The sequence below is a fragment of the Triticum dicoccoides genome, chromosome 1A (assembly GCF_002162155.2).
Source record: "Triticum dicoccoides isolate Atlit2015 ecotype Zavitan chromosome 1A, WEW_v2.0, whole genome shotgun sequence".
Lineage (NCBI taxonomy): Eukaryota > Viridiplantae > Streptophyta > Magnoliopsida > Poales > Poaceae > Triticum > Triticum dicoccoides.
The window spans coordinates 8,946,243-8,969,665 of record NC_041380.1 but is presented as its reverse complement, the minus strand read 5'-3'; the positions used below and the strand labels follow the sequence as shown (position 1 = coordinate 8,969,665).

The 23,423-nt window shown below is 47.5% G+C and overlaps 2 protein-coding genes across 3 annotated transcripts; both read right to left on the bottom strand.

Moving 5' to 3' along the window:
- Nucleotides 1–2,210: 2,210 nt before the first annotated feature.
- Nucleotides 2,211–4,761, bottom strand: LOC119358115 (enoyl-CoA delta isomerase 2, peroxisomal-like). 2 transcript variants are annotated; one of them, XM_037624815.1, is made up of 3 exons: nucleotides 3,645–4,756; nucleotides 3,126–3,182; nucleotides 2,211–2,469 (listed from the first exon to the last, which is right to left on the bottom strand). In XM_037624815.1, the coding sequence occupies exons 1-3, from the start codon at nucleotides 4,367–4,369 to the stop codon at nucleotides 2,424–2,426; spliced, it is 828 nt and encodes a 275-aa protein (XP_037480712.1). In that variant the 5' UTR covers nucleotides 4,370–4,756; the 3' UTR covers nucleotides 2,211–2,423. The 2 variants fall into 2 exon arrangements, with proteins under 2 accessions (XP_037480712.1, XP_037480716.1); XM_037624819.1 differs by lacking the exon at nucleotides 2,211–2,469 and having other exon boundaries at nucleotides 3,122–3,182; nucleotides 3,645–4,761.
- A 1,088-nt stretch (nucleotides 4,762–5,849) lies between these two features.
- On the bottom strand, nucleotides 5,850–6,895 carry LOC119274294 (enoyl-CoA delta isomerase 2, peroxisomal-like). Its single transcript, XM_037555292.1, has one exon. The coding sequence runs from the start codon at nucleotides 6,830–6,832 to the stop codon at nucleotides 6,128–6,130; it is 705 nt and encodes a 234-aa protein (XP_037411189.1). The 5' UTR covers nucleotides 6,833–6,895; the 3' UTR covers nucleotides 5,850–6,127.
- Nucleotides 6,896–23,423: the final 16,528 nt, after the last annotated feature.

The window sequence follows — 23,423 nt, the reverse complement described above, 5'->3', positions numbered from 1 at the left end:
CCCCGCGTCGCTCCCAGACGAATGAGGGGACACTTGCCGCTGGCCAGCCCGGCCCCTCCCTCTCCCCCAGCCCGCTTGCCTCCGTGGGATAATGTAGCTGGGCTAAGCCTGTGCCGCGGACGGTAGCGGCGGGTCGTTCCTCGCTCGGGGCGCACACATCCATGGTGCCGACTCGCCGACTCGTCTCTCCTCCGCCTAGGAAGCTCGGTGGCGGTGGTGCCCGTGGTTTAGTTTCAGGCTGCAGCGATGACATTATTGTGAGAGCTCCGGGCGTCTAGATCTAGTCGGTGAGAGGTGTGTGTGTGTGGGGGGGGGGGAGCCTATCAGGGCCGGGCCGACAAAATCCAGGGCCTTGTGCGAAACTAAAAAATGGGACCCTATCTTAAAAAATGAACTAACAAGAAATTATAGTATATATATCTCGCAGAAAAAAATTGTAATGTATATAATATAATGTCTTACATAACAATTGAAAATATAAAAAAGTCATACCTATCCAACTCCTGGTTGCTATTTATTTGAACATCCTCATTCTTTTAGTATTCTTTATGAGTAGAAACCGAAGTTAATACCTATATAAGAAGTACAATTTGAATATATTGGCTCAAAGAGGCATACAACTAGTGAACACATTCAAGTTTGAGCTAACATGTGCACTGTCCAAGAAAAGGCATTGCAATATTTGGATGTAGTATAGCACTAGAAATATGTAAGAGACTAATATTTAGAGGCTAAATCATATTTATGTCTTTTACATTTGAATAATAATAAAATAAAAAGCAAACTGCTAGGCTCATGAGCCTATATATAAACCATAATATAATATGATGTATACAACTGTGTCTAGGAAAAAAGAGTAACTGTCTTTATACTTGTTACAATGGTATAGCACTTGGAAGTATCACATACAAACTATATGCGGATATGCTAGTAATTAAAGAAAACATGGGATATTTTCTGATATATTCTGGGGAGATATTTGAAATTTACCATCAGAAATACTTGAGGCAACAAAAGCTATATCAAATCTAACTTCCATATCCCTGATCTACGACGGCGGAGCTCAATCTACATGTAGGGGATGTGTTTATGAGTCTGGAGGAGTGGAGGTCCTTGTATTCACCTGCAGCAGCCAGTCGCCCTGTGATCCGATCGATCCAGGGACCGAGGGGCGAGGGATCAGACTCCAGGATAGAACACCTTCGACCGAGGGATCAGACTCCAGAACACCTTGGATCGATCTTCGATCCAAGGACCGAGGGATCAGACTCCAACACAGGCGAAGTGAACACCTTGGATCAAAGGTCCTTTCCTGCAGGCTATAGCGATCGAGACGAGTAGGAGGACTGGAAGAGGAGGAGGAGATCGATCCCCGATCCCGTTTCAGCGCTGGTCGCTCGATGGCTCGATCCTCGATGCCCTCGTTGCTTCGACTCCAGCAGTCCAGACCACTACAGCACCCAGCAGCCCAAAGCGCATAAGTTTTCTTTAGTACTAGGCCTTTGTAAAAAAAAATTGGGGCCCCCCAAAATTTTGGGCCCTATGCGGGCCGCACTTTTTGCACCACTATGGGCCCGGCCCTGCAGCCTATGCTTCCTTGTCAGGAGGATGTGCGCCACCCTTCATGTTGGTGGCTTGCCATGCATTGGCACCCTTGTTCGCCTCGCTGTAGATTCAAACTTATCGCAAAAACAAAATTTCTTGGAAAAAGTGTTATGTAAGGCGTCACACATGGTTGCGTTTTTAAAAATGTGTGCGGTGGCAGGCTATATCGACACACTTAAAAAAAACTGTGCAAGTCATCACACACGGTTTCATCGTATAAACTGTGTGCAATGATAGGTTACATTGCACACCTGTTTTTTTAATAAAAAGCATGAGCAAGACATGAAGTACGGTTGCATTTTTGAAAGAGTGTGCAGTAATAATCTACATTGCACACATTTTTTTTGTCATAACCGTGTGCAAAGCATCACATATGCTTGTGTTTTTTAGAATCATGTGCAATGATAAGCTACATCGCACAAACATGTTTCTCAAAAATATTTGCACAACATCGCACACTATTGCATTTTTGAACTGTGTGATATTACAACATCACGTGTTTTTTTCCTTGAACTGCCTGTGTATCACACATAGTTCGGTCCAGGGCGTACGGTAGATGTGTCTTCTTAGCCCCATTATGTAGTAGTGATAGAAAACTTTGCAGATATGTAATGTTCCATGAAATTTCATAATATCTAATGGATGTTAAAGCAAAGTCCTGATTCATATGAAAGTGCGATAATTTGATAGAAAACTTCCCAATTATTACAGTCCATGCATGCTTAAATAGATCAAAGCTCGGGAGCAGGTTACCCCACAATATGTGAATGCAAATTTACATGCATGGTCATCACTTCTTTCCTGTTCATGTACTCATTTCACGATCCATCCTTGTACATATCCACGAACGGTTCATGATTGTGCCTGCTTGACACGAAAAAGAGATAGAGATTTGATTACATCTTTCGGATGGAATATTTATTGCTTTGGTAACTACAATGTGTATATCTCAAAAACCAGTCCAATAAATTCTCCGACAGAGGAAAAATATATTTCCTTCCTTTTTGTTCAAATGTTTCAGGTGTGACAAAGCACGACATGTACAGATGAATTGAATGCATCAAAATGTCTAAAAGAAGGAATGTCCTAATAAGGTAACACGCAGGCAAAAATATGGAGAAGGGGGACAAAAAGATAAGAAACTTTCGCGCAGGTGCTATGTTATATAGGAGTATTTGAAAACCACTCAAAAGTGATGATGAAATAACAGAAGTGGCCGCACATAGATTCGAAAAACTATGTAGAAGTATGGTGGCTAAACTGAGAACTAACTTTCAGTTAGGCATTTTTGCTTTTCTTTCTGAAGCATGTACTAGCTCCTGCAACTATGAAGAAGTAATCTCTTTTTTTTTTTTTACACACAAGGCAGGAGCTCTGCCGATTTCATTAGGAGAGAAAAAAATGAAGTTATCTTAAAAGTATTCACGTCCTAGTCGAGGGTTTAACTTTTTTTAACAAAAGGAGTATGCATTACTGATCACCGTGGTTATAAGAAGGAAAAAAGGTGTGTTCACCATTACCATTTAGGGGTCTTTTCTGTCATAACAGATGTCCGAGATGGCCCCGCTGCTTTATGACTGCAATCATGAACAAGATGGAAAATTAGGACATTTTCTAGGGATGGATTATCGGCATGACAAAACGTATCCGCCAAATTATGGTGCACTAATTTGGGCAGTATACATATATAATTTGTTGTTTTGTTTGAAATATACTAGAAGCAAATTATTGCACATGAAAGTGACTCAATCAAATTAGTAAGAAAAGGAAAAAAGATTAAAAAAATGTTTGCATGAATTTCCACATAAAAACAATGACATAGGACTTTGATGTGCAATACTTAGGGCATATCTAGATGCACTTTAGCAAAACAGATACTCCCTCTGTAAAGAAATATAAGAGTATTTAGATCACTAAAGTAGTAATCTAAACACTCTTATATTTCTTTACAGAGGGAGTACTAGAAAACCTTAATTGTAACTGGCAAACTTGTTTGAGCATGGCTAAGCGTGTGGTATGTATCAGAAGAACGTACGAACCTGTCTAGCTCTGCAGGAGTCGGCTGCGGTTTGTGCTTCTCCATGGTGATGGTGATGCCCACAGCGGCGCAGGTCTCCCCGCACAGCATCTGCCTCGTCTTGGCGAAATTGGCCCCGTCCCCGACCTGGACATCGTACAGCAGGTCGACGGCTTTGTCAAGCACCACCTGCCGGTTGCCGTCCGCGCCGTGCGTGGACCACCACGTTCCGGCGAGCTCCTTGCCGGTGCACGTCTGCGACCTGAGCATCAGCAGCTTCCGCAGCCGCGCGAACGACAGCTTGTCACGCAGGAGCGTGGCCACGTAGTCTGGCAGCCGGCGCCCGCGCCGCGCCTCAGGGAGGCCGAGCACAGCGTGGTCCCATACGAAGCAGTGGTCGTGCGCGAGCGCCAGCGCGAGGCCCAGCGACGTCGCGTTGCCGCGCACGGCGGCCACGGTTGGCACGGGAAGCTCGAGCAGCAGGCGGATCACCTCGGCGACGCGTCCCGCCAGGTGCTCGGCCTGCTCCTCCGACTCCGCGTGGTGGTCGTAGTCCAGGCCGGCGCAGAACGTGCCGGCCTCGCAGGTGGTCACCAGGCCTTTCGCCTCCGCGTTGTTCCCGACTTTCTTGAGCACCTCGACGAGTTCCGTGATGGCTTCCTCGGTCAGGTAGTTGTGCTCGTCGGCGCTGGCCATCGTGAGGACCAAGAAGCCATTGCCCCTGGACTCTAGGCGGCAAAAGCTCATTGCTTGTGGAGTACTATAATTAGCTAGCTAGCTAGCTCTTAATTTGGGATCCTGCTGCGGCAAGAGATGGGAGAAGAGATACCGCTGCTCCATATCTGAGTCCACGGTGGGGTTATGTGGTAATGTGCAGCTCTTACTTAACCATTTGGGGGCTTTTTTGGCCATTGAAACTTTCATAACAGCCCACGATGGGATTGTTTGACATTGTTACCAAGCTGAGGAGGCTCTTTGGAAGGTTCATTATTTAGGCTTCTTCAGCTAGCTCGGGAATAGATAGGGAGTTGAATTTTTCTGTTGTAGTGGGAGCTCTAGGGTTAGGAGAGAAGTGAGCCCATTTGATCTACAAATCCACGCAAAATCTGAGTGCTAAAATTGGGGATTTGGAGCCTCCCCTTCTAGTTGGCTTCCACCTTGTACCGGATTCATTTTTATAGTGGAAGATTGCTCGCTGTCGCCCATGGTTTCTTCCCCGCAAGGGATTTCCACGTAAATCTTTGTATCTCCAATAGATTTGGTGTTTCTCTTGTCATATTGGTTGCTGCTCAAGTGCTTGCTTGTTATTGGTGCTTATTGGTCAAGTTTGGCATGGTTTCTTTGTGTTGACATTGGAGGCACGCCATACATGAGTTCCTTCAGATGTTGATGATTATGTTGGGGTATTAATATTGTAGCGAGCTTCTCTTGCAAGTATATTGCTGTGGCAATATTGGATAATTTCATACTTGTGGATTTCATGATATGGTTCAGATTTTCTACATGACACAAGGTGTTTGTTGTAATACTTGTGAAGATCTAGCTTACTATTTTGGTCCCTTTCGCTGCCCCTCCACGCTCAAAGGTTATATAAGTATATCAAACGGCTTTTTTAGACGAATACTATATAAGTATGCAGTACTACTATGACTATACAAAATATGGCTAGACAAATTACATACGGATTTTTATGAGAAGTAGAAATACAAAAGGAGGAAGATGAATGTAACAATGACGTGACTCAAAATGCAAAATCTTATACAGAAGATCATCCTCTTCGTATCAGGATAAATAAGATTTAAAAATTTAATGATTTCTTACCATTTAATACATTACAAAGAGAGGGAAGCACACTCCATTTAGAAATTAGAGTAGCTAGCTGAGAAAATATACTGTCCGTTCCAAAATATATGATTTATTAAAAATAATTAATGTAAAAACTCCATCTTTGAAAAACGTTATAGTGAAAAATAACAAGATCCATATCACCCAAAAATAAAATATGAAAATATATCTTGTGATGGATCTAATTGTAGTGATTTGTTTTTATAAATATCGATATTTTTTCTCCAAATATGATCAAACCTATAATATTTGACTTTTTTTTTCTAATAGACCCTATGTTTTGCAACAAATAACAAACTTAGTTCCCTCAAAAAATGATAAGTTACTCTAGATCCAATTCTCGGCCATGAAGTCAATTTGTCATAAAAAAAACTCCAAAATCGAAAGCGCAAACATTTAATTACCTTATTATCGCACAAGATGATAACAATTGACAGTTCAACTTACAAGACCGATGATGCATAATTAAATTTGGTACATAATACACAAATTGCGATGAAATGATCATCTAGCCAACCTGAATATGAAGTGACACCCTGCAACGCAAAAGTTATTACAAGACAATATGGAATGGTCAATTTCGAATTTCAAGGAAGTAGTAGGGAGAAACAAATTAAGGACGGCTAGCGTGCTGCAAGCATAGCTACTGTAGTTCATAGTTCATTCAGGAACTAGCTGGAGAACTGAGACTGCATTCCAGGACTCCCGGTACAGCTGCTTCCTCATGTCGGCATGCACCTCGCCGTCGCTGCCGGCCCATTCCTCGACCAGCTTCTTGGCCTCGACCAGCACACCATCTGGAGTGCCGGCTTCACAGTCGGCGAAATACCATTTCCTCATCCAGTTGCCGCTGCGCCACCGTGACTTGAGCGTGGTCAGCGTGTACCACCGGTCCGTCTTCTCCCGGACCAGCGAGGCGATGTGCGGCTGCACGGCGACGCCGTCCTCCACCATGCCGAGCCTGTAGGACGCGTCGCTGAGGACGACGAGGTCGTCGTGCGCAAGCGCCAGGGCCAGCCCCAGGGACGCCGCGTCGCCCGTGGCGGCGCACACCGTCAGCATCGGCATCTCCAGGAGCTCCTTTATCACCGCGGCCATGCCGTCCGACAGGGCTTTGGCCTGCTCCGCCGGGTTCATGCTTCTCTTGAGGTCATCGTAGTCGATGCCGTCGCAGAAGGAGCCCGGGGACGAGGTGGTGATGAGGGCACGGCATGGCTCGGACGCTGCGTCCTCGCGGATCTTGGCAAGCTCGCTGCAGAGCTCCTTGAGACCCTCGTCGGTTAGGTAGTGATGGCCGTCGGCTCCGGTGAGCTTCAGATGGACGATGCCGTTGGTCTTCTCCCACTCGCAGAAGGACGACGACATGGTTGGCTAGTTGTTGGAAGATAGATGCGACTTTGTGAGGGGGATGGCTGTGGTCTGCTTAGCTAGTTAAACTGGTACTAACTTGCTTGCAATTTTTTTAGGGAAACCTTTGCTTGAAAATTAGACCTTTGGGTTTTGATATCATGTAGAACTGCATGCCCCAGCCAGTTCACCCAAAAGATCGAGCCGATGGAGAAAGATGGGCTATGCATTTATACATCAACAACAGCGGTGGTGGCCATGCGGTCTGGCTCGGCTGGGTGCTCCCTCCATGGCGGCTCAATGGGGATCGAAAGCTGATGGGTGGCCCGATAGCATGGTAGCTGGCTGCGGGCGTCGCAGGCCGGCAGACGGTTGTGGTTGCTGGCGGTGCTGGAACGACGGTGCTAGATCGCGGCTGTGTGGGTGCCACACTAGTAGAAAAAGACCCATTTGTCCCGGTTCATAAGGCCCATTTGTTCTGATTCGGGAACCGGGACTAAAGGGTTGGCACTAAAGCCCAATAACTTTAGTCCTGGTTCTTATACGAACCGGGACAGATGGGGCTTCACGTGGCCACTGCGGCTTGTCCAGGCAGGGGGGCCTTTTGTCCCGGTTGGTAGCACCAATCGGGACCAAAAGGCATCACGCTTCAGCAATTCAGGGGGTGGGGTTTTTGTTTTTTGTTTTTTTAAAGGGGGAGGGGGGTTGGGGGTTTTGGTGGTTTTGTAGGGTTAATGTAGGGGTTTCATATATTAATTGTGTTAGTTAGCTAATAGAGAGAAGTGTCTTCTCTTATCTACGTGCTTGGTCGATGCTACGTACTATACGTATAAAGAGGACTCGACACACTAGCTAGTAAGCAAATGAAGGAAACTATTAAGTACAGAAGATCGTCATGAACATATACAAAGAGAAGTGATCGACCTCTCCTTCTCCGAGAGATTGGTCGAACAGCAAGTTTTTGTATATCTATCCAACGCTACTAGCTACATATATACAATATTAAGATCTTTTACAATCCCCTAACTTCTGAACTCAAATTCCACATGGTATTCTCCAGCTTTACTGATGACGTGGTCAAGAAAGAATCCCGCTAATTCCTTTTGAATTGCTCGTATGCAATCTTGTGGTAGGAGTTCATCAGGCATCTGCCACGTCTAATTTGAAGAAGGGGGTCAATACATATATATGAATGAAACTCAACACAAATGATGGTATAATAAAATGAAATGTGAATATTATTGCTTATGCACTTCAAATTGTCTTTTAGAGTAGCCCTGATTATTTTTGCAAGTCGCGTTGTAGATAAACTCGCAAACGTAGTATCCACAGTAATTATTTCCGGGTTCCTGCCACAAGCACTTTACAAGAAATAGAGTTCAATCAAACTGACAATGAAGTATTATAAATGGTTGTAAGGACATTTGTATCCCTAAGTGTTTTGGTGATTGATGACAACGCATTTGCGGACTAATCGTGTGCCATGAATTTTCCAGACTCTTCTCTGCTAGGCACAAGACGATTGGGTGCCCCTCGAAGACTGACGAAGACGGCGTCTTTTCTACGTTTCTTTTCGGTGGATTTGAGTCGTAGGAAAGCCGTACTATTAAGAGGGGGTCCGTGTTGGAAAGGTTTGGGTGGAATCATCACGTACACGTCTCCTTTTATCCCCTCCTTCCTTGGAGCTTCCTCCGTTTTTCCTGCCTCCTTTGACTGGCTGCTGATGTGGTTGCGGTAGTACTGCTCCTGGATCAACGGTAGTACCATGGGCATCCACAGTAGTACCGCGCGGTGGCGCGGAAGTACCGCTGGTGCTCAGGGTAGTACCGCTCCCCTGGAGCCGCACTACCGCTGCCCACCAGGCTAGTGCCGCCCCTTTGCGGTAGTAGGAGCGGATGTAATTTTTTACATCCGCAGCTGCCGCGGTAGTATCGCTTTCGTCGTGCGGTAGTACCGTGCTATGCGGTCAGGTAGTAGTACCGCCGCTCAGCAGTACTACTGTGTCGAGTTTTTGCCACTTCCGTTTTTTTTGCGAAAGTAGGCACGGAAGTTCCCCTTCTCCCTGGCCGGGATTTCTGCCTTACGGTAGTACCGCATTGGGGGCGCGGTAGTACCGCACGTGCGGAAGTACCGTGGGACGGTACGATAGTACCGCATTGCCGTGCGGTAGTACCGCTTGGTTGCAAGCAGTAGTACCGCGCGGCCTTGCGGTAGTACCGCTGGCCAGGCGCGGTAGTACCGCTGGCCGCGGGCTGGTTGGTGGGTAACGGTTGGATCTTTTCCACACACTATATAAAGGGTCTCCTTCTTCCCCGTTGACTCACCTCTTCCACCATTAAAGCTCCATTATTTCTCCAAGCTCCATTTTCGCCCGATCTCATTCCCTAGCCAACAAAACTTGTTGATTTGCTTGGGAGTGGTTGAGAAGGCCCCGATCTACACTTCCACCAAGAGATATTTGATTCCCCCTACTAATCCCTTGCAGATCTTGTTACTCTTGGGTGTTTGAGCATCCTAGACGGCTGAGGTCACCGAGAAGCCATAGTCCATTGTGGTGAAGCTTCATGGTGTCGTTGGGAGCCTCCAATTGAGTTGTGGAGATTGCCCCAACCTCGTTTGTAAAGGTTCGGTCGCCGCCTCCAAGGGCACCAATAGTGGAATCACGGCATCTCGCATTGTGTGAGGGCGTGAGGAGATTACGGTGGCCCTAGTGGCTTCTTGGGGAGCATTGTGCCTCCACACCGCTCCAACGGAGACGTACTTCCTCTCAAAGGGAAGGAACTTCGGCAACACATCCTCATCTCCACCGTCTCCACTCTTGGTTATCTCGTGCCTTTACTTGTGTAGCTTATTTGTCTCATATATCTTGCTTGCTTGTGTTCCTATTCGTGTTGCATCATATAGGTTGCTCATCTAGTTGCATATCTAGACAACCTACTTTGATGCAAAGTTTAAATTGCTAAAGAAAAGCTAAAAATTGTTAGTTGCCTATTCACCCCCCCTCTAGTCAACCATATCGATCCTTTCAATTGGTATCAGAGCCTCGTCTCTTTATTAAGGACTTTACCATCCGAAGAGTATGGTTGATACCGTAGACGGTGCGGAGGAACACTCCGGTGTGAATCCTATCTCGTCTACGGGCGATGGGGGAACTTCGGTCTCTCGTGAGGAGTTCAATGTAGCCTTGGAGACATTGAAAACCTCCATGACGACCGAAGTTGAAAGCATGTTTACTAAATTTCTTGAGGGGCTTAAACTATCCACCGCACCGTTGAAAGTGGGGGATCCCGCCAACAAGGTGTCGGATGCTATCCCCGACAAAGGGGAAGCTAGTAGTGAAAAGGCTCCTTCTTCTAGTGGCAAGAATGGAACCGGCATCTTTGCCCATGTGGAACCACCACTTGTTTATGGTGGACCTGTTCCTTCCACTCATTTGAATCATGCCGGTCCTCCTCCTAAGATTGTGAAAAATGAGGATTTTGATTCTTGGGTTTACCGCTTTAAACGTCATTTAAATCATGTGAACACTAACCTTTGGAGAATCATTGAAGAAGGTTTCTATCCACATGATCCAAGAAACTTCACTCCTCGAGAAGCCGCGGACAATCAATTCAATGAGAATGCTCTCTTCATCATTCAAGATGCAATTCCACCCGAAGACCTACCTCATCTTCGTCCCTTCGCCTTGGCCAAAAATGCATGGCATTGTGTCGTGTCTCTCTACCGGGGAAGCGCAAGCATTCAACGCTCCAACTATGAAGTGGTACAAGATGAGGCCGATGAGTTTGCAATGAAGGAAGATGAAGAACCTCGTGAGCTTTATCGGAGAGTATCCAAACTCGCGGTCTCACTACGAGATCACGGGAGCAAGGACACGGATGACAATTGGATCAAGCGCAAATTCCTCAAGGCAATGATGCCCTACCACAAGGCCATGTCCTCCGTCATTCGTCAAAGACCAGACTTCCACACTTTCACCTCAAGCGAAGTGTTGGATGAGTTTGTGGCCATGAACATTTTGGACAAGACCGCCGACAATGCGGTGCTCCGTTCTCAACGGGCAAAGAAGCCTAACCTTGCTTTGAAGGCCAAGCTCACCGTGGAAGAAGAAGAAGAGGAAGAAGAGGAGAGCAACCCCGAAGATACGAAGCATGCATATCATGAACACATGGCACTTGCTTCAAGGCAATTTTGGAGCAAGAAAAACTCGAGGCCCAACTTTAGCAAAAACAACTCGAGTGGCACAAGGGGCAAGCAACGTGTAAGGACTTGCTACAATTGCGGCAACGTGAGTCATTTCGTTGCGGAATGCCCGTATGAGAAGAGGGAAGACAATGGTGGCAAACTCATCCGAAAGGACAAGGCCAAGTCGTTCCCCAACAAGAACAACTTCACCAAGAAGACTCCTCCCAAGGCCTTGGATGTGCAAGAAGAGTACAATTAGGATGATGACGATGATGAAGATGACGAGTCGGTTGCCATGGCCTCCGTTGCCATTGCAACAACGTCACGGGTGTCTCTCTTCGACTCACCCAACGAGAGCATCATCGCCAAGTGCCTCATGGCTAAAGCCACCAACAAGGTAACCTCCAACATCAAAACTACCATCATTAATCATCCTTCCTCAACGGATAGCATTAATGAATTTGAGGGAGCTAATGTGGAGGCTAACGAGTTTGAGGCCTTTATGGGCAAACTCAAGGGAAAATCCAAGAAGCACTTTGTTGCTCTCTTGGAACAACTTGGTGAGGCCAATGACATGATCGAGGCTCATGAAGACACCATCTCTAAGATGGAAGGGCATAGTCGTGACTATGCCGATGAGATTTCGGATCTTTCCAATGCTCTTGAGGAAGAGCGTGGTCTTCGTTCGGCTCTTGAGGAGTCACACAACGTTGATCATGCTAAGTTAGAGAAAGATTATGATCATGCCCTCGTTGTTTCTCGTGTGCTAAATTCCGAGAAGGCCCACAAGGCCTTGAAGGGGAGTTTGATATACTTGACAAGGCCCACAAGGCCTTGAAGGGTATTCACGCTAGTCTCAAGGAGTCTCATGATCAACTCCAAGTGAAGCTAACTAAGGAGAAAGCAACTTTTCCTCATATGGTTTTAATTGATAATGCAAATGCTACTAACCCGTGTTGTGAGCATATACATCTTGTTGAGGAAAATGCTAAGTTGAAGGAGCAACTTGAGAGAGGTCTTGCGACTTGCATACAAGGCAAGAAGAACCTCAACGATCTCTTGATCAACCAAAAGGGAGGTGTGGCCAAGGAAGGGGTTGGGTACGTCCCCGACTCCAAGAACAATAAGAAGAATGACAAGACCAAACGACCTCCTCCCTTCATGCAAACCTTTGTGAGGGCGGGAGAGAGTGTCCCCGAGGAGAAGAAGAAGAACAAAGTCAAGAAGGGCAATGTCACCTCTCCCAACAAAGCCGGCGATTTTAATCCTTCTTATGTGTTATGACGTGCTAGTGATGGGCATGTTTATGCCAAATTTGTTGGTTCTCTTCATGAGTACATTGAATGGTCTATTTGGGTTCCTAAGACCCTTGTTACTAACATCAAAGGACCCATTACAAAATGGGTACCTAAAACCAAGCATTGATCTCTTCTAGGTATTTGCTTCCGGTGGTGGATCATGGTTGCTCGATAGCGGAGCTACAAATCATATGACCGGAAGCAAGGACTTTGTGGTGGACATGCACAAGGTTCCATCTATGCCCACCAATGTTGAGTGGGGTGACGCCTCATCTTCTAAGGTATTGGGACTTGGCAAAGTGGTCATCTATCATGATCTCACGATCGAGAAGGTCATGCTTGTTGAGTCCCTTGCATACAATTTACTTTCCGTTCGTCAACTTTCTATCATGGGCTTTGCCACTTTCTTTGATATCGATATTGTGGCCCTCTTGTGGAGCAAGACTCTTAAAGTAGCCTTTGTTGGGCATGTCGAGAACGGTCTATATGTGACTAACTTTTCGGAGCGACCCACTAAGACCGCGACATGCCTAATGGCTAAAGTTGATGTGGGATGGCTTTGGCATCGCCGTTTAGCCCATGTCAATATGAGATCTTTGCAAAGTCTCCTCAAGGGGGACCATGTCCGTGGACTAACGAATGTTAGTTTTGCTAAAGATCGTGCTTGCAGTGCCTGTATCGAAGGAAAGCTACATGAGAAGGCTCACCCTCCCACGACTATCATTTATTCAAAGAGGCCGTTGGAGCTCCTTCACATGGATCTCTTTGGGCCTCCATCCTTCGATAGTCTTGGAGGTAGGAAGTATTGCTTGGTGATTGTGGATGACTACTCAAGGTACACGTGGGTGTATTTCTTCAAGAGGAAAAGCGAGACCCAACAAACCGTCATTGACTTTGCAAATGAAGCACAACATCAACACAATGCAAAGATCTTGACAATAAGAAGTGACAATGGCACCGAGTTCAAGAACTACACCTTGGATGAGTTTCTTAGTGACGAGGGAATCAAGCATCAATATTCCACACCCTACACCCCTCGACAAAACGGTGTTGCGGAGAGGAAGAACCGGACGTTGATGGATGCAGCAAGGACCATGATGGCGGAGTTCAAGTCTCCGTACAACTTTTGGGCCGAAGCCATCAACACCGCGTGTCATGCATCAAATCGGCTCTACCTCCGCAAGGGCTTGAACAAGACTCCATATGAAATACTCACCGGTAACAAGCCCAACCTCAAGTACTTTCGGGTATTCGGGTGTAAGTGTTTCATTCTCAAGAAAGGTGTTCGGTTGTCTAAATTTGAGGCTAGAGCTTATGAGGGCATATTTGTTGGTTATGCTACAAACTCTCATGCTTACCGTGTCCTCAATAAATCCACGGGACTTATTGAGGAGATGTGTAACGTGGATTTTGATGAGAATAACGGCTCCCAAGTGGAGCAAAGTGGCACTTGTGATGTAGGTGATGAAATTCCTCCTCAAGCCATAAGAAGAATGGGTGTTGGTTTCATCCTACCCATTGAGGAACCCCTTGTGGCCGAAGGAGGAGGACAATGCTCCACTCAAGTGGAGCCATCACCAACCCAAGGCCCACACACTTCCGAAGAACAAAGTGAAGGCCCTCAACCTCATGAACAAGACCAAGGGCTAGATCATACTCAAGACAGTGTGGACACACCAAGTGATGCCCAAGGTCAAGTTCTCTCCCCCGAGCAAGTTCAAGATCAAGAACAAGTCCATGACGGCGCTCAAGATGATCAAGTAGCCGCTCCTCAACTCACCACCGAGGAGGAATTAGAGCGTCGTGCCGCCAAGGTTGCTTCCAAGATCTCCACCAAGGATCATCTCATGACGAATGTGCTTGGAAGCTTAAGAAAGGGGGTAAGCACTCGTAGACAATTAGCAAATTATTGTGAGCATCACGCGTTTGTCTCTTGTGTGGAACCCCACAAGGTCTATGAGGCGCTAGAAGATCCGGATTGGCTCAATGCCATGCACGAAGAACTCACAACTTCGAGCGCAACAAAGTGTGGAGATTGGTGCCAGGGCCAACGGGGAACCACAATGTCATTGGAACCAAGTGGATATTCATGAACAAGCAAGATTCCCATGGGATTATCATTCGCAACAAGGCTCGTTTGGTAGCACAAGGCTACTCCCAAGTCGAGGGTATCGACTACGGTGAAACCTTTGCTCCCGTTGCTCGTCTTGAATCCATTCGCATGTTGATTGCATATGCTTCTCATCATAACTTTAAGTTACAACAAATGGATGTGAAGAGTGATTTTCTTAATGGTCCCATTAATGAATTGGTGTATGTCAAGCAACCCCCCGGGTTCGAGGATCCCTACTTTCCCGATCATGTGTATCAACTCGATAAGGCACTATATGGCCTTAAACAAGCCCCACGTGCGTGGTATGACCACCTTACCGAGTTGTTACAAGACTGTGGTTTTGAAGTTGGGCTAATCGACCCCACTCTTTTTACTAAGAAGGTCAAAGGGGAGTTGTTTGTGTGCCAATTATATGTTGATGATATTATCTTTGGTTCTCCTAACAAAGCTTTCAATGAGGAATTTGCCGCTCTCATGACCTCAAAGTTCAAGATGTCCTCCATGGGAGAGTTGAAGTTCTTTCTAGGATTCGAAGTGAAGCAAAGAAGAGAAGGAACCTTCATTAATCAATCCAAATACACTCAAGACATGCTCAAGAGATTCAAGCTAAGTGACGTCAAGCCGGCTTCCACTCCAATGCCCACCAAGTGCCAACTTGACTTAGATCCCAATGGTAAAGTGGTGGATCAAAAGGTATATCGTTCCATGATTGGATCCTTGCTTTACCTTTGTGCATCTAGACCGGACATCATGTTGAGTGTGGGGATTTGTGCACGGTTTCAAGCCGCACCTAAGGAAAGTCACTATGTGGCGGTCAAATGAATCTTTCGATATTTGGCTCATACCCCAAACTTTGGCTTATGGTACCCAAGAGGATCAAACTTCAAGCTTGTAGGGTACTCAGATTCCGATTGGGCGGGAGACAAAGTGGATAGGAAGTCCACTTCCGGAGGGTGCCAATTCCTTGGTTGCTCTTTGGTAAGTTGGTCTTCCAAAAAGCAAAGTTGTGTGTCTCTCTCGTCCACCGAAGCGGAGTATGTTGCAGCCGGTAGTTGTTGTGCACAACTCTTATGGATGAGGCAAACTTTAAAGGATTATGGTGTCACTTGTGACAAAGTGCCTCTTTGGTGTGACAATGAAAGTGCCATCAAGATCTCTCTCAACCCGGTGCAACACTTCAAGACAAAGCATATTGAGATCCGGTATCACTTCATCCGGGATCACATTAGGCGAGGAGAGATCGAGCTCAACTACGTCAACACTCATGATAACCTTGCAGATATCTTCACGAAGCCCTTGGATGAAGCAAGATTTCGCGAGTTAAGGCATGAGCTAAATATCATCGATTCAAGCAATGTTGCTTGAACCCTTGCACACCCCATCATACTCAACGTGTTGTCCTATTTAGATGTAGGCATGGACATAGGGGGAGTGATGTTCTCTCAATGAACTCTCCCTCCCCCCATTATGCATAAATCAATCATGTCTTTCACATTAGCCATATTTGATGGTACTTGTGCTTCAAAGACGAGTTTTGGTCATGGACCCAAGGATAATTCTTCGCGGTGCCATACCAATTGACTCAAACATAGGTGGCTACGGCCACCGCCCTCTCTTTTGGAGAGGTGGTGTCTCATGGTTGGTTCGTTTGTCGTGTGCCTTTCTGGTTTTGTGTGTTGCGTGGTCTTGTGGTGTTGTGTTGGCTCGGAGTGGTTTGTGCAAAGATCCTGTTTTTCGTGCTCGAAACGTGCATCTTCTTGAGCCCACGGTACTACCGCGTCTGGGCGCGGTACTACCGCTTTGGGAGGCACGGTACTACCGCGCCACAGCACGGTACTACCGCTCTGGTGCGGTACTTTGAAAGTACCGCACCGTGCGGTACTATCGTGTCTGGGCATGGTACTACCGCGCCGTCAAGGGCGCGTGGGGGTTATGACTCAGGCAGGGGAGTTACAACTCCCCATAGCCATTCATTGTCTCTCTCTCCACGTCTCTCCCTCTCAAGAACGACGCCGGAGGCCCTCGCCGAATCTCCGTCTCCGGCCACTCTCCTCGGATTCCGACCGGTGGGATCGTTCCTCACCACTTCCTCTTGCCATGGACCAAGGTTTTTCCCCAAATCCCTCTTTTTCTTGGCTGTTCTTTTGCTTCTAGGCTTTTGGGGAGAAACTTGTTGTTCTTGAGATTTTAGGCCAAATCTATGCAAGAGTAGGATGTAGGAGAGTCGTGATGCGTAGGAAACATACTTGATATGCTGTCTTGTGGTAGCTTTGTCCAACCGTAGTACCGCCGTGGTTTCGCGGGCTTTCTCAGATTTGAACCAGTTCAGATCTGATGCGGTGCGGTACTACCGTGCCCGATGTGCGGTACTACCTCTCTCGCGGTACTACCGCCCATCAGGTGCGGTACTACCGTACCGTGCGGTACTACCGCTCCGCAGACGCGGTACTACCGCGCCGGCGGCGGTGCTAAAGTCGTACTACTGCTCCTACACACGGTACTACCGTGATCTTGCACGGTACTACCGCGTCTAAGAGCCGTACTACTCTCTTAGCTCCGCAGCTCTTGGCCGTACTACCGTAGGGATCAAATCTCTCTCTAGGCATGTATCATGTGTGCTTTCTACTTGTTTCACTTGCTTTGTTGTGGTCTTTGCATTAATCTCTCTTGGCTGTTGTGGGTGTTTTTGCGTTCTGTGTCTCAGGTGGTGGCTCTCGCCGTTCCAATCCCAGTCGTGACACTGGCTCCAAGCGTCTGCACAACCCCCAAGATGAAGCCCCAGAGGGCTCCAATGCCCCCAAGCGCAATGTCAAGTCCGTTGCCAGCAAGCAAAAGGAATCGGCTAAGGGCATGGACGAGATTTCAACCACTGAGTATGTCGAGCGCCGGAAGATCAATCCCTATGTGAATCCTCGGGCTATCCTCAGAGGCACCGAGTTGTTCTGGACCAAGCAACAGACTCTCATCTATCTGGATGTGATCAAGAACAAGCAGAATACCTACGTGGATGTCAAGTGGATAGACATGCATCACCTACGGAAAGACAAGTTTCATGACTATTTTGAAGAGGCTCTGGACTTGGTGGAGCAGTTTGCTATTGAGCCGGTGATCTCCTTTCACCTTGACTATGACCCTGAGCTTATCTGTCAGTTCTTTGCCTCAGTGTACTTTCATCCCGGGGTGGAGCGGAGGATGACTTGGATGACCAATGTCCGTCAGCTGTCTGCTACATGGAAAGAGCTCATGGATCTGCTGCACATTCCTGATGACGGGCTTCACACCCCCGTTGGCGTCCGCCCCCATGCCAACTCTGAGTCTGCCAACAAGAACCAGCTTCATCCCTTCCTTGTTGAGAAGGTACTCCCCAATGGGAAGTCATCTTGGGTGTTGAACTCCTTTCCGGATATCATGCATCGCATCTTCCACAACACTCTGTTCCCACGCATTGGCGACAAGGACAAGGTTCATGCATATCTAGTGGACATGTTGCTCTTGTGTGCAGAGGCACGTACTTCTCAGGCTCAGCCACTTGATGTCTCTCACATCATGTGGTGTGAGCTTCGGTTTGCGGTGTTCACTCGCAAGGTTCCTATCTATGGACCGTACCTGTTTCGGCTGCTCTCCGGCACTTGGGAGAAGACGTATCCAGGTGATGAGTTCCTTGCACCAGACTGGATTCGCCATGAGTCCATCAGCCTCCGCGTCAAGCCCAACTGGGCCAACACCACTACTCGTGCTGAGGCATCTTCTGCTAGGAGGGCTGCTGGTGAGGGGGAGGCTGCTGCTGCTGAGACTACTGCTGAGGACCGTGCTGCTAGGTCCACCACTTCTTCCTCTGAGCCATCATGGGACAAGAAGCTGAAGGACAAGATGAAGACTCTCTTTTGCATGCAGGCGAAGGGACAGTACAGGGCTCACGTGACTGACAAGGAGAGTCGCTGTCGTGACAAGAAGGTGATGAGGCTCTTTGGAGAGGATGTGTCTGGCGGGTCTGAGGAAGTCATCACAGAGGCTGCCTGGATGTCTAAGCAGGGCTACAAGTGGACCAGCTCAGAGGGTGACATGGAGGAGACTATCCCCGCCGCTGAGTCTGATGAGGAGCACGAGGAGCAGTGGGACGACTTCTCTGCCTGAGCCACCCCATGTGTGTAGGTGTCCTCTCTGCCTTTTTTGGCATCTCGATGCCAAAGGGGGAGAGAGAGTAGGGATTTGCGTTGTGTCGTGCTTGGTGTGTTTGTTTGCTTTGTCGTTTGGACCTCGTTTGCCTCGTTTGCTTTAGTTCGGTTTGTGCTTCCGAGACCTTTCCTCCATATGGTGTAAGACATATGCACTCTATCTATCTTAGTTATCTTATGTTTGTACTATCTTGTCTAGTGATAAATTTGCCTTGTCTCTATAATATAGGGGGAGCTCGCTTCCTAGTATTTGTGCTCATCTATGTGGCACACGTTTAGGGGGAGCCCGTCTATATTATAGAGAGGAGGGGTTTGCTTTTACTCAATAGTATTTTTCCTTGTGCAAATCCCGTTTTGTCATCAATCCACCAAAAAGGGGGAGATTGTAAGGACATTTTTATCCCTAGTGTTTTGGGGATTGATGACAACGCATTTGCGGACTAATCGTGTGACATGAGTTTTCCAGACTCTTCTCTGCTAGGCACAAGACGATTGGGTGCCCCTCGAAGACTGACGAAGACGGCGTCTTTTCTACATTTCTTTTTGGTGGATTTGAGTCATAGGAAAGCCGTACTACTAAGAGGGGGTCCGCGTTGGAAAGGTTTGGGTGGAATCATCACGTACACGTCTCCTTTTATCCCCTCCTTCTTCCTTGGAGCTTCTTCCGTTTTTCCTGCCTCCTTTGACTGGCTGCTGATGTGGTTGCGGTAGTACTGCTCCTGGATCAATGGTAGTACCATGGGCATCCACGGTAGTACCGCGCGGTGGCGCGGTAGTACCGCTGGTGCTCACGGTAGTACCGCTCCCCTGGAGCCGCACTACCGCTGCCCACCATGCTAGTGCCGCCCTTTGCGGTAGTAGGAGCGGATGTAATTTTTTACATCCGCACCTGCCGCGGTAGTACCGCTTACGCCGTGCGGTAGTACCGCGCTATGCGGTCAGGCAGTAGTACCGCCCCTCGGCAGTACTACTGTGTCGAGTTTTTGCTACTTCCGGTTTTTTTGCGGAAGTAGGCACGGAAGTTTCCCTTCTCCCTGGACGGGATTTTTGCCTTACGGTAGTACCGCATTGGGGGCGCGGTAGTACCACGCGTGCGGAAGTACCGCCCCCAGCTTGCGTCTGTTTCCCTGGCTGGGGTCGCGGCAGTACCGTGGGACGGTACGATAGTACCGCACTGCCGTGCGGTAGTACCGCTTGGTTGCAAGCAGTAGTACCGTGCGGCCTTGCGGTAGTACCGCTGGCCAGGCGCGGTAGTACCGCTAGCTGCGGGCTGGTTGGTGGGTAACGGTTGGATCTTTTCCACACACTATATAAAGGGTCTCCTTCTTCCCCGTTGACTCACCTCTTCCACCATTAAAGCTCCATTATTGCTCCAAGCTCCATTTTCGCCCGATATCACTCCCTAGCCAACAAAACTTGTTGATTTGCTCGGGAGTGGTTGAGAAGGCCCCGATCTACACTTCCACCAAGAGATATTTGATTCCCCCTACTAATCCCTTGCGGATCTTGTTACTCTTGGGTGTTTGAGCATCCTAGATGGTTGAGGTCACCGTGAAGCCATAGTCCATTGTGGTGAAGCTTCATGGTGTCGTTGGGAGCCTCCAATTGAGTTGTGGAGATTGCCCCAACCTCGTTTGTAAATGTTCGGTCGCCGCCTCCAAGGGCACCAATAGTGGAATCACGGCATCTCGCATTGTGTGAGGGCGTGAGGAGATTACGGTGGCCCTAGTGGCTTCTTGGGGAGCATTGTGCCTCCACACCGCTCCAACGGAGACGTACTTCCTCTCAAAGGGAAGGAACTTCGGCAACACATCCTCGTCTCCACCTTCTCCACTCTTGGTTATCTCGTGCCTTTACTTGTGTAGCTTATTTGTCTCATATATCTTGCTTGCTTGTGTTCCTATTCGTGTTGCATCATATAGGTTGCTCATCTAGTTGCATATCTAGACAACCTACTTTGATGCAAAGTTTAAATTGCTAAAGAAAAGCTAAAAATTGTTAGTTGCCTATTCACCCCCCCCCCCTCTAGTCAACCATATCGATCCTTTCAATGGTATTGATAAAAGTAGCTAGAATCAACGGGAGATGCGCGGAACTAGCTAGCTAGCAGTACTTACTTTCAGGTGTGTAAATCGCAGCTCCCCCGGCAGTCCCGGAGCTTGTGCGGTGAATACTTTCCAAACCCTGCGAGACAAAGAAAACAATTACTTGATAACAGAAAATGAATAAAGTTGCGGATATGGTGCGATAATGATCGATTGAACTTACTTCTCGAGCATTTAATTTAGTCATGTCCGCATAGTCCTCGGGATTTTTTCGTCTCGAGTCTAAGACAGTTACTAGTCCTTGCTAAAGCTTAATCTCTAGGAAAATAAAGTGGAAGCTGCGCACGCATGCATAACTCATCAATTACATTACTATAACCTCGAGTAATACTAGAAACCGAATATGCACAAGACAGTAACACTCACTTGAAGTTGTAAGGAAAGAGTATTTTATCTTTGTTTTGATTTTGAAGCAACGATTTTAGCAAGGTGGCCCCGGCTTCTTTGGCATCATGTTTAACCGTCCATTCATCTACGATATTTGTGTTAATGAACCGAATATCATAGATTTCTGCCTTTCTGCATTCGACGATGTTCAATCAGCATAATATAGTGAGGATAACTATATATATTTGCAATGAAAGAGCTGAGCTATATATAGAGACTTAATTACAGAAGTAGTACTTACAGACAGTAGCAAGTGACGATTGTTTTATCGAGGGCCTTTTGATTGAAAAACTGGAAGAACTCCTTAAATGGAACAACAACAGATCAATTCCAACAAGGTCGTGCTCCTCTTTAACTCTCAAAGTCAAAGTATCCTGTCCAGACTCGCTGCAGGTTTTCATGTACCAGTCATGGAATCTTCGCATCATCGTTGTTAGAGGAGGATCACCAGGTTTGACGAGAGGTTTCCTGTGCCAGTAATTGAAATCGTCCACCTCCATTGTATCAAAATCTGCATCGTCGGGCAGGTAATCTCTAGGATAGGTACCGGGAAGCATCCTCCGATGATTAGCGACGATATCGCTAGACACCTTGAGCGGGGGGGAGGGGGCGGAGGGCACGATTGGTTAGCTTGTTCGCCGAGCTAGGGAATTGTTTTCCCACTCCTTCGTTCTGCTAACCTTTGATCACTGCAAGTACTTCCTGACCGCTCCGCTTCGATATATGACCTTTCAATAATGCGCTCGTAGTTGGTTTTCGGCAGAGACGGTGGTCGTCGCTTCAGGGCATCCAAAGTGCGCTGAACTTTCACCTTATCTATCTTCTCCTTCGGAGGTGGATATTTCTTAGATCTTTGCGTTTCAAAGAAGTCCTTCACTTGGGCAGCACAGATCTTCGCGTTTTCCTCCTCGGTCATCTTGTATGGTAACTTCTCTAGAGGCTTGAGAGATGGACATAATCTGTATTGCCTCCCGCATCTGGCTCTACTGCTAGACGCCGAAGCAGTCGGAGCGGCTGCGGATGTCTTCTTTTGTTGCTTACGAGGAGGAGAAGAAGGAGGTGGAGTGGCATGACGCGCCAGAGCAGCCGGAGCGGCGGTGGCTGTCTTCCGCTTTTGCTGACGAGGCGGGCTGCTTGGACGCGTCGGCGCAGGCGGAGAAGGAAGCGGAGTGCCGCCATGCGTCGGAGAAGGAGGTGAAGTGCCCTGATCACTCACCGGAGGAGGAGGAGGAGGAGGCGGCGTCCAGTTCGAAAGGTTGATGAGCTCCTTCCGCCATAGACATGGAGTCTTCAAAGCAAGACCCAGCCGAGTCTCCCCTTCACCGGTAGGGTGGTCAAGCTCGAGGTCCTTGATACGTCTCCGTCATATCTATAATTTTTGATTGTTCCATGTCAATATTCTACAACTTTTTATACTATTTTTCAGACTAACATATTGATCCAGTGCCCAGTGCCAGTTCCTATTTGTTGCATGTTTTTTGTTTCGCAGAAAATCCATATCAAACGGAGTCCAAACGGAATAAAAACGGACGGAGAATATTTTTGAAACATTTGTGAAATATGGAAAGAAGAATCAACGCGAGAAGGTGCCCGAGGGGGCCATGAGGTAGGGGGCGCGCCCCTGACCCTCATGGGGCCCCCGTAAGGCGGTTGTTGCTCTTCTTTGGCCGCAAGAAAGCTAATTTTCGGAGAAAAATCTGGGCGAAGGTTTCAATCCAATCGGAGTTACGGATCTCCGGATATATAAGAAACGGTGAAAGGGCAGAATCCCAGAATGCAGAAACAGAGAGAGACAGAGATAATATCCAATTTCGGAGGGGCTCTCGCCCCTCCCATGCCATGGAGGCCAAGGACCAGAGGGGAAACCCTTCTCCCATCTAGGGAGAAGGTCAAGGAAGAAGAAGAAGAAGAAGGGGGCGGGGCTCTCCCCCTCTCTTCCGATGGCGCCAGAACACCGTCGGGGCCGTCATCATCACCGCAAACTACACCAACACCTCCATCATCTTCACCAACATCTTCATCACCTTCCCCCATCTATCTACAGCGGTCCATTCTCCCGCAACCCTCTGTACCCTCTACTTGAACATGGTGCTTTATGCTTCATATTATTATCCAATGATGTGTTGCCATCCTATGATGTCTGAGTAGATTTTCGTTGTCCTGTCGGTGATTGGTGAATTACTATGATTGATTTAATTTGCTTGTGGTTATGTTGTTGTCCTTTGGTGCCCATCATATGAGCGCGCGCGTGGATCACACCATAGGGTTAGTTGTATGTTGATAGGACTATGTATTGGAGGGCAAGAGTGACAGAAGCTTCAACCTAGCATAGAAATTGATGCATAT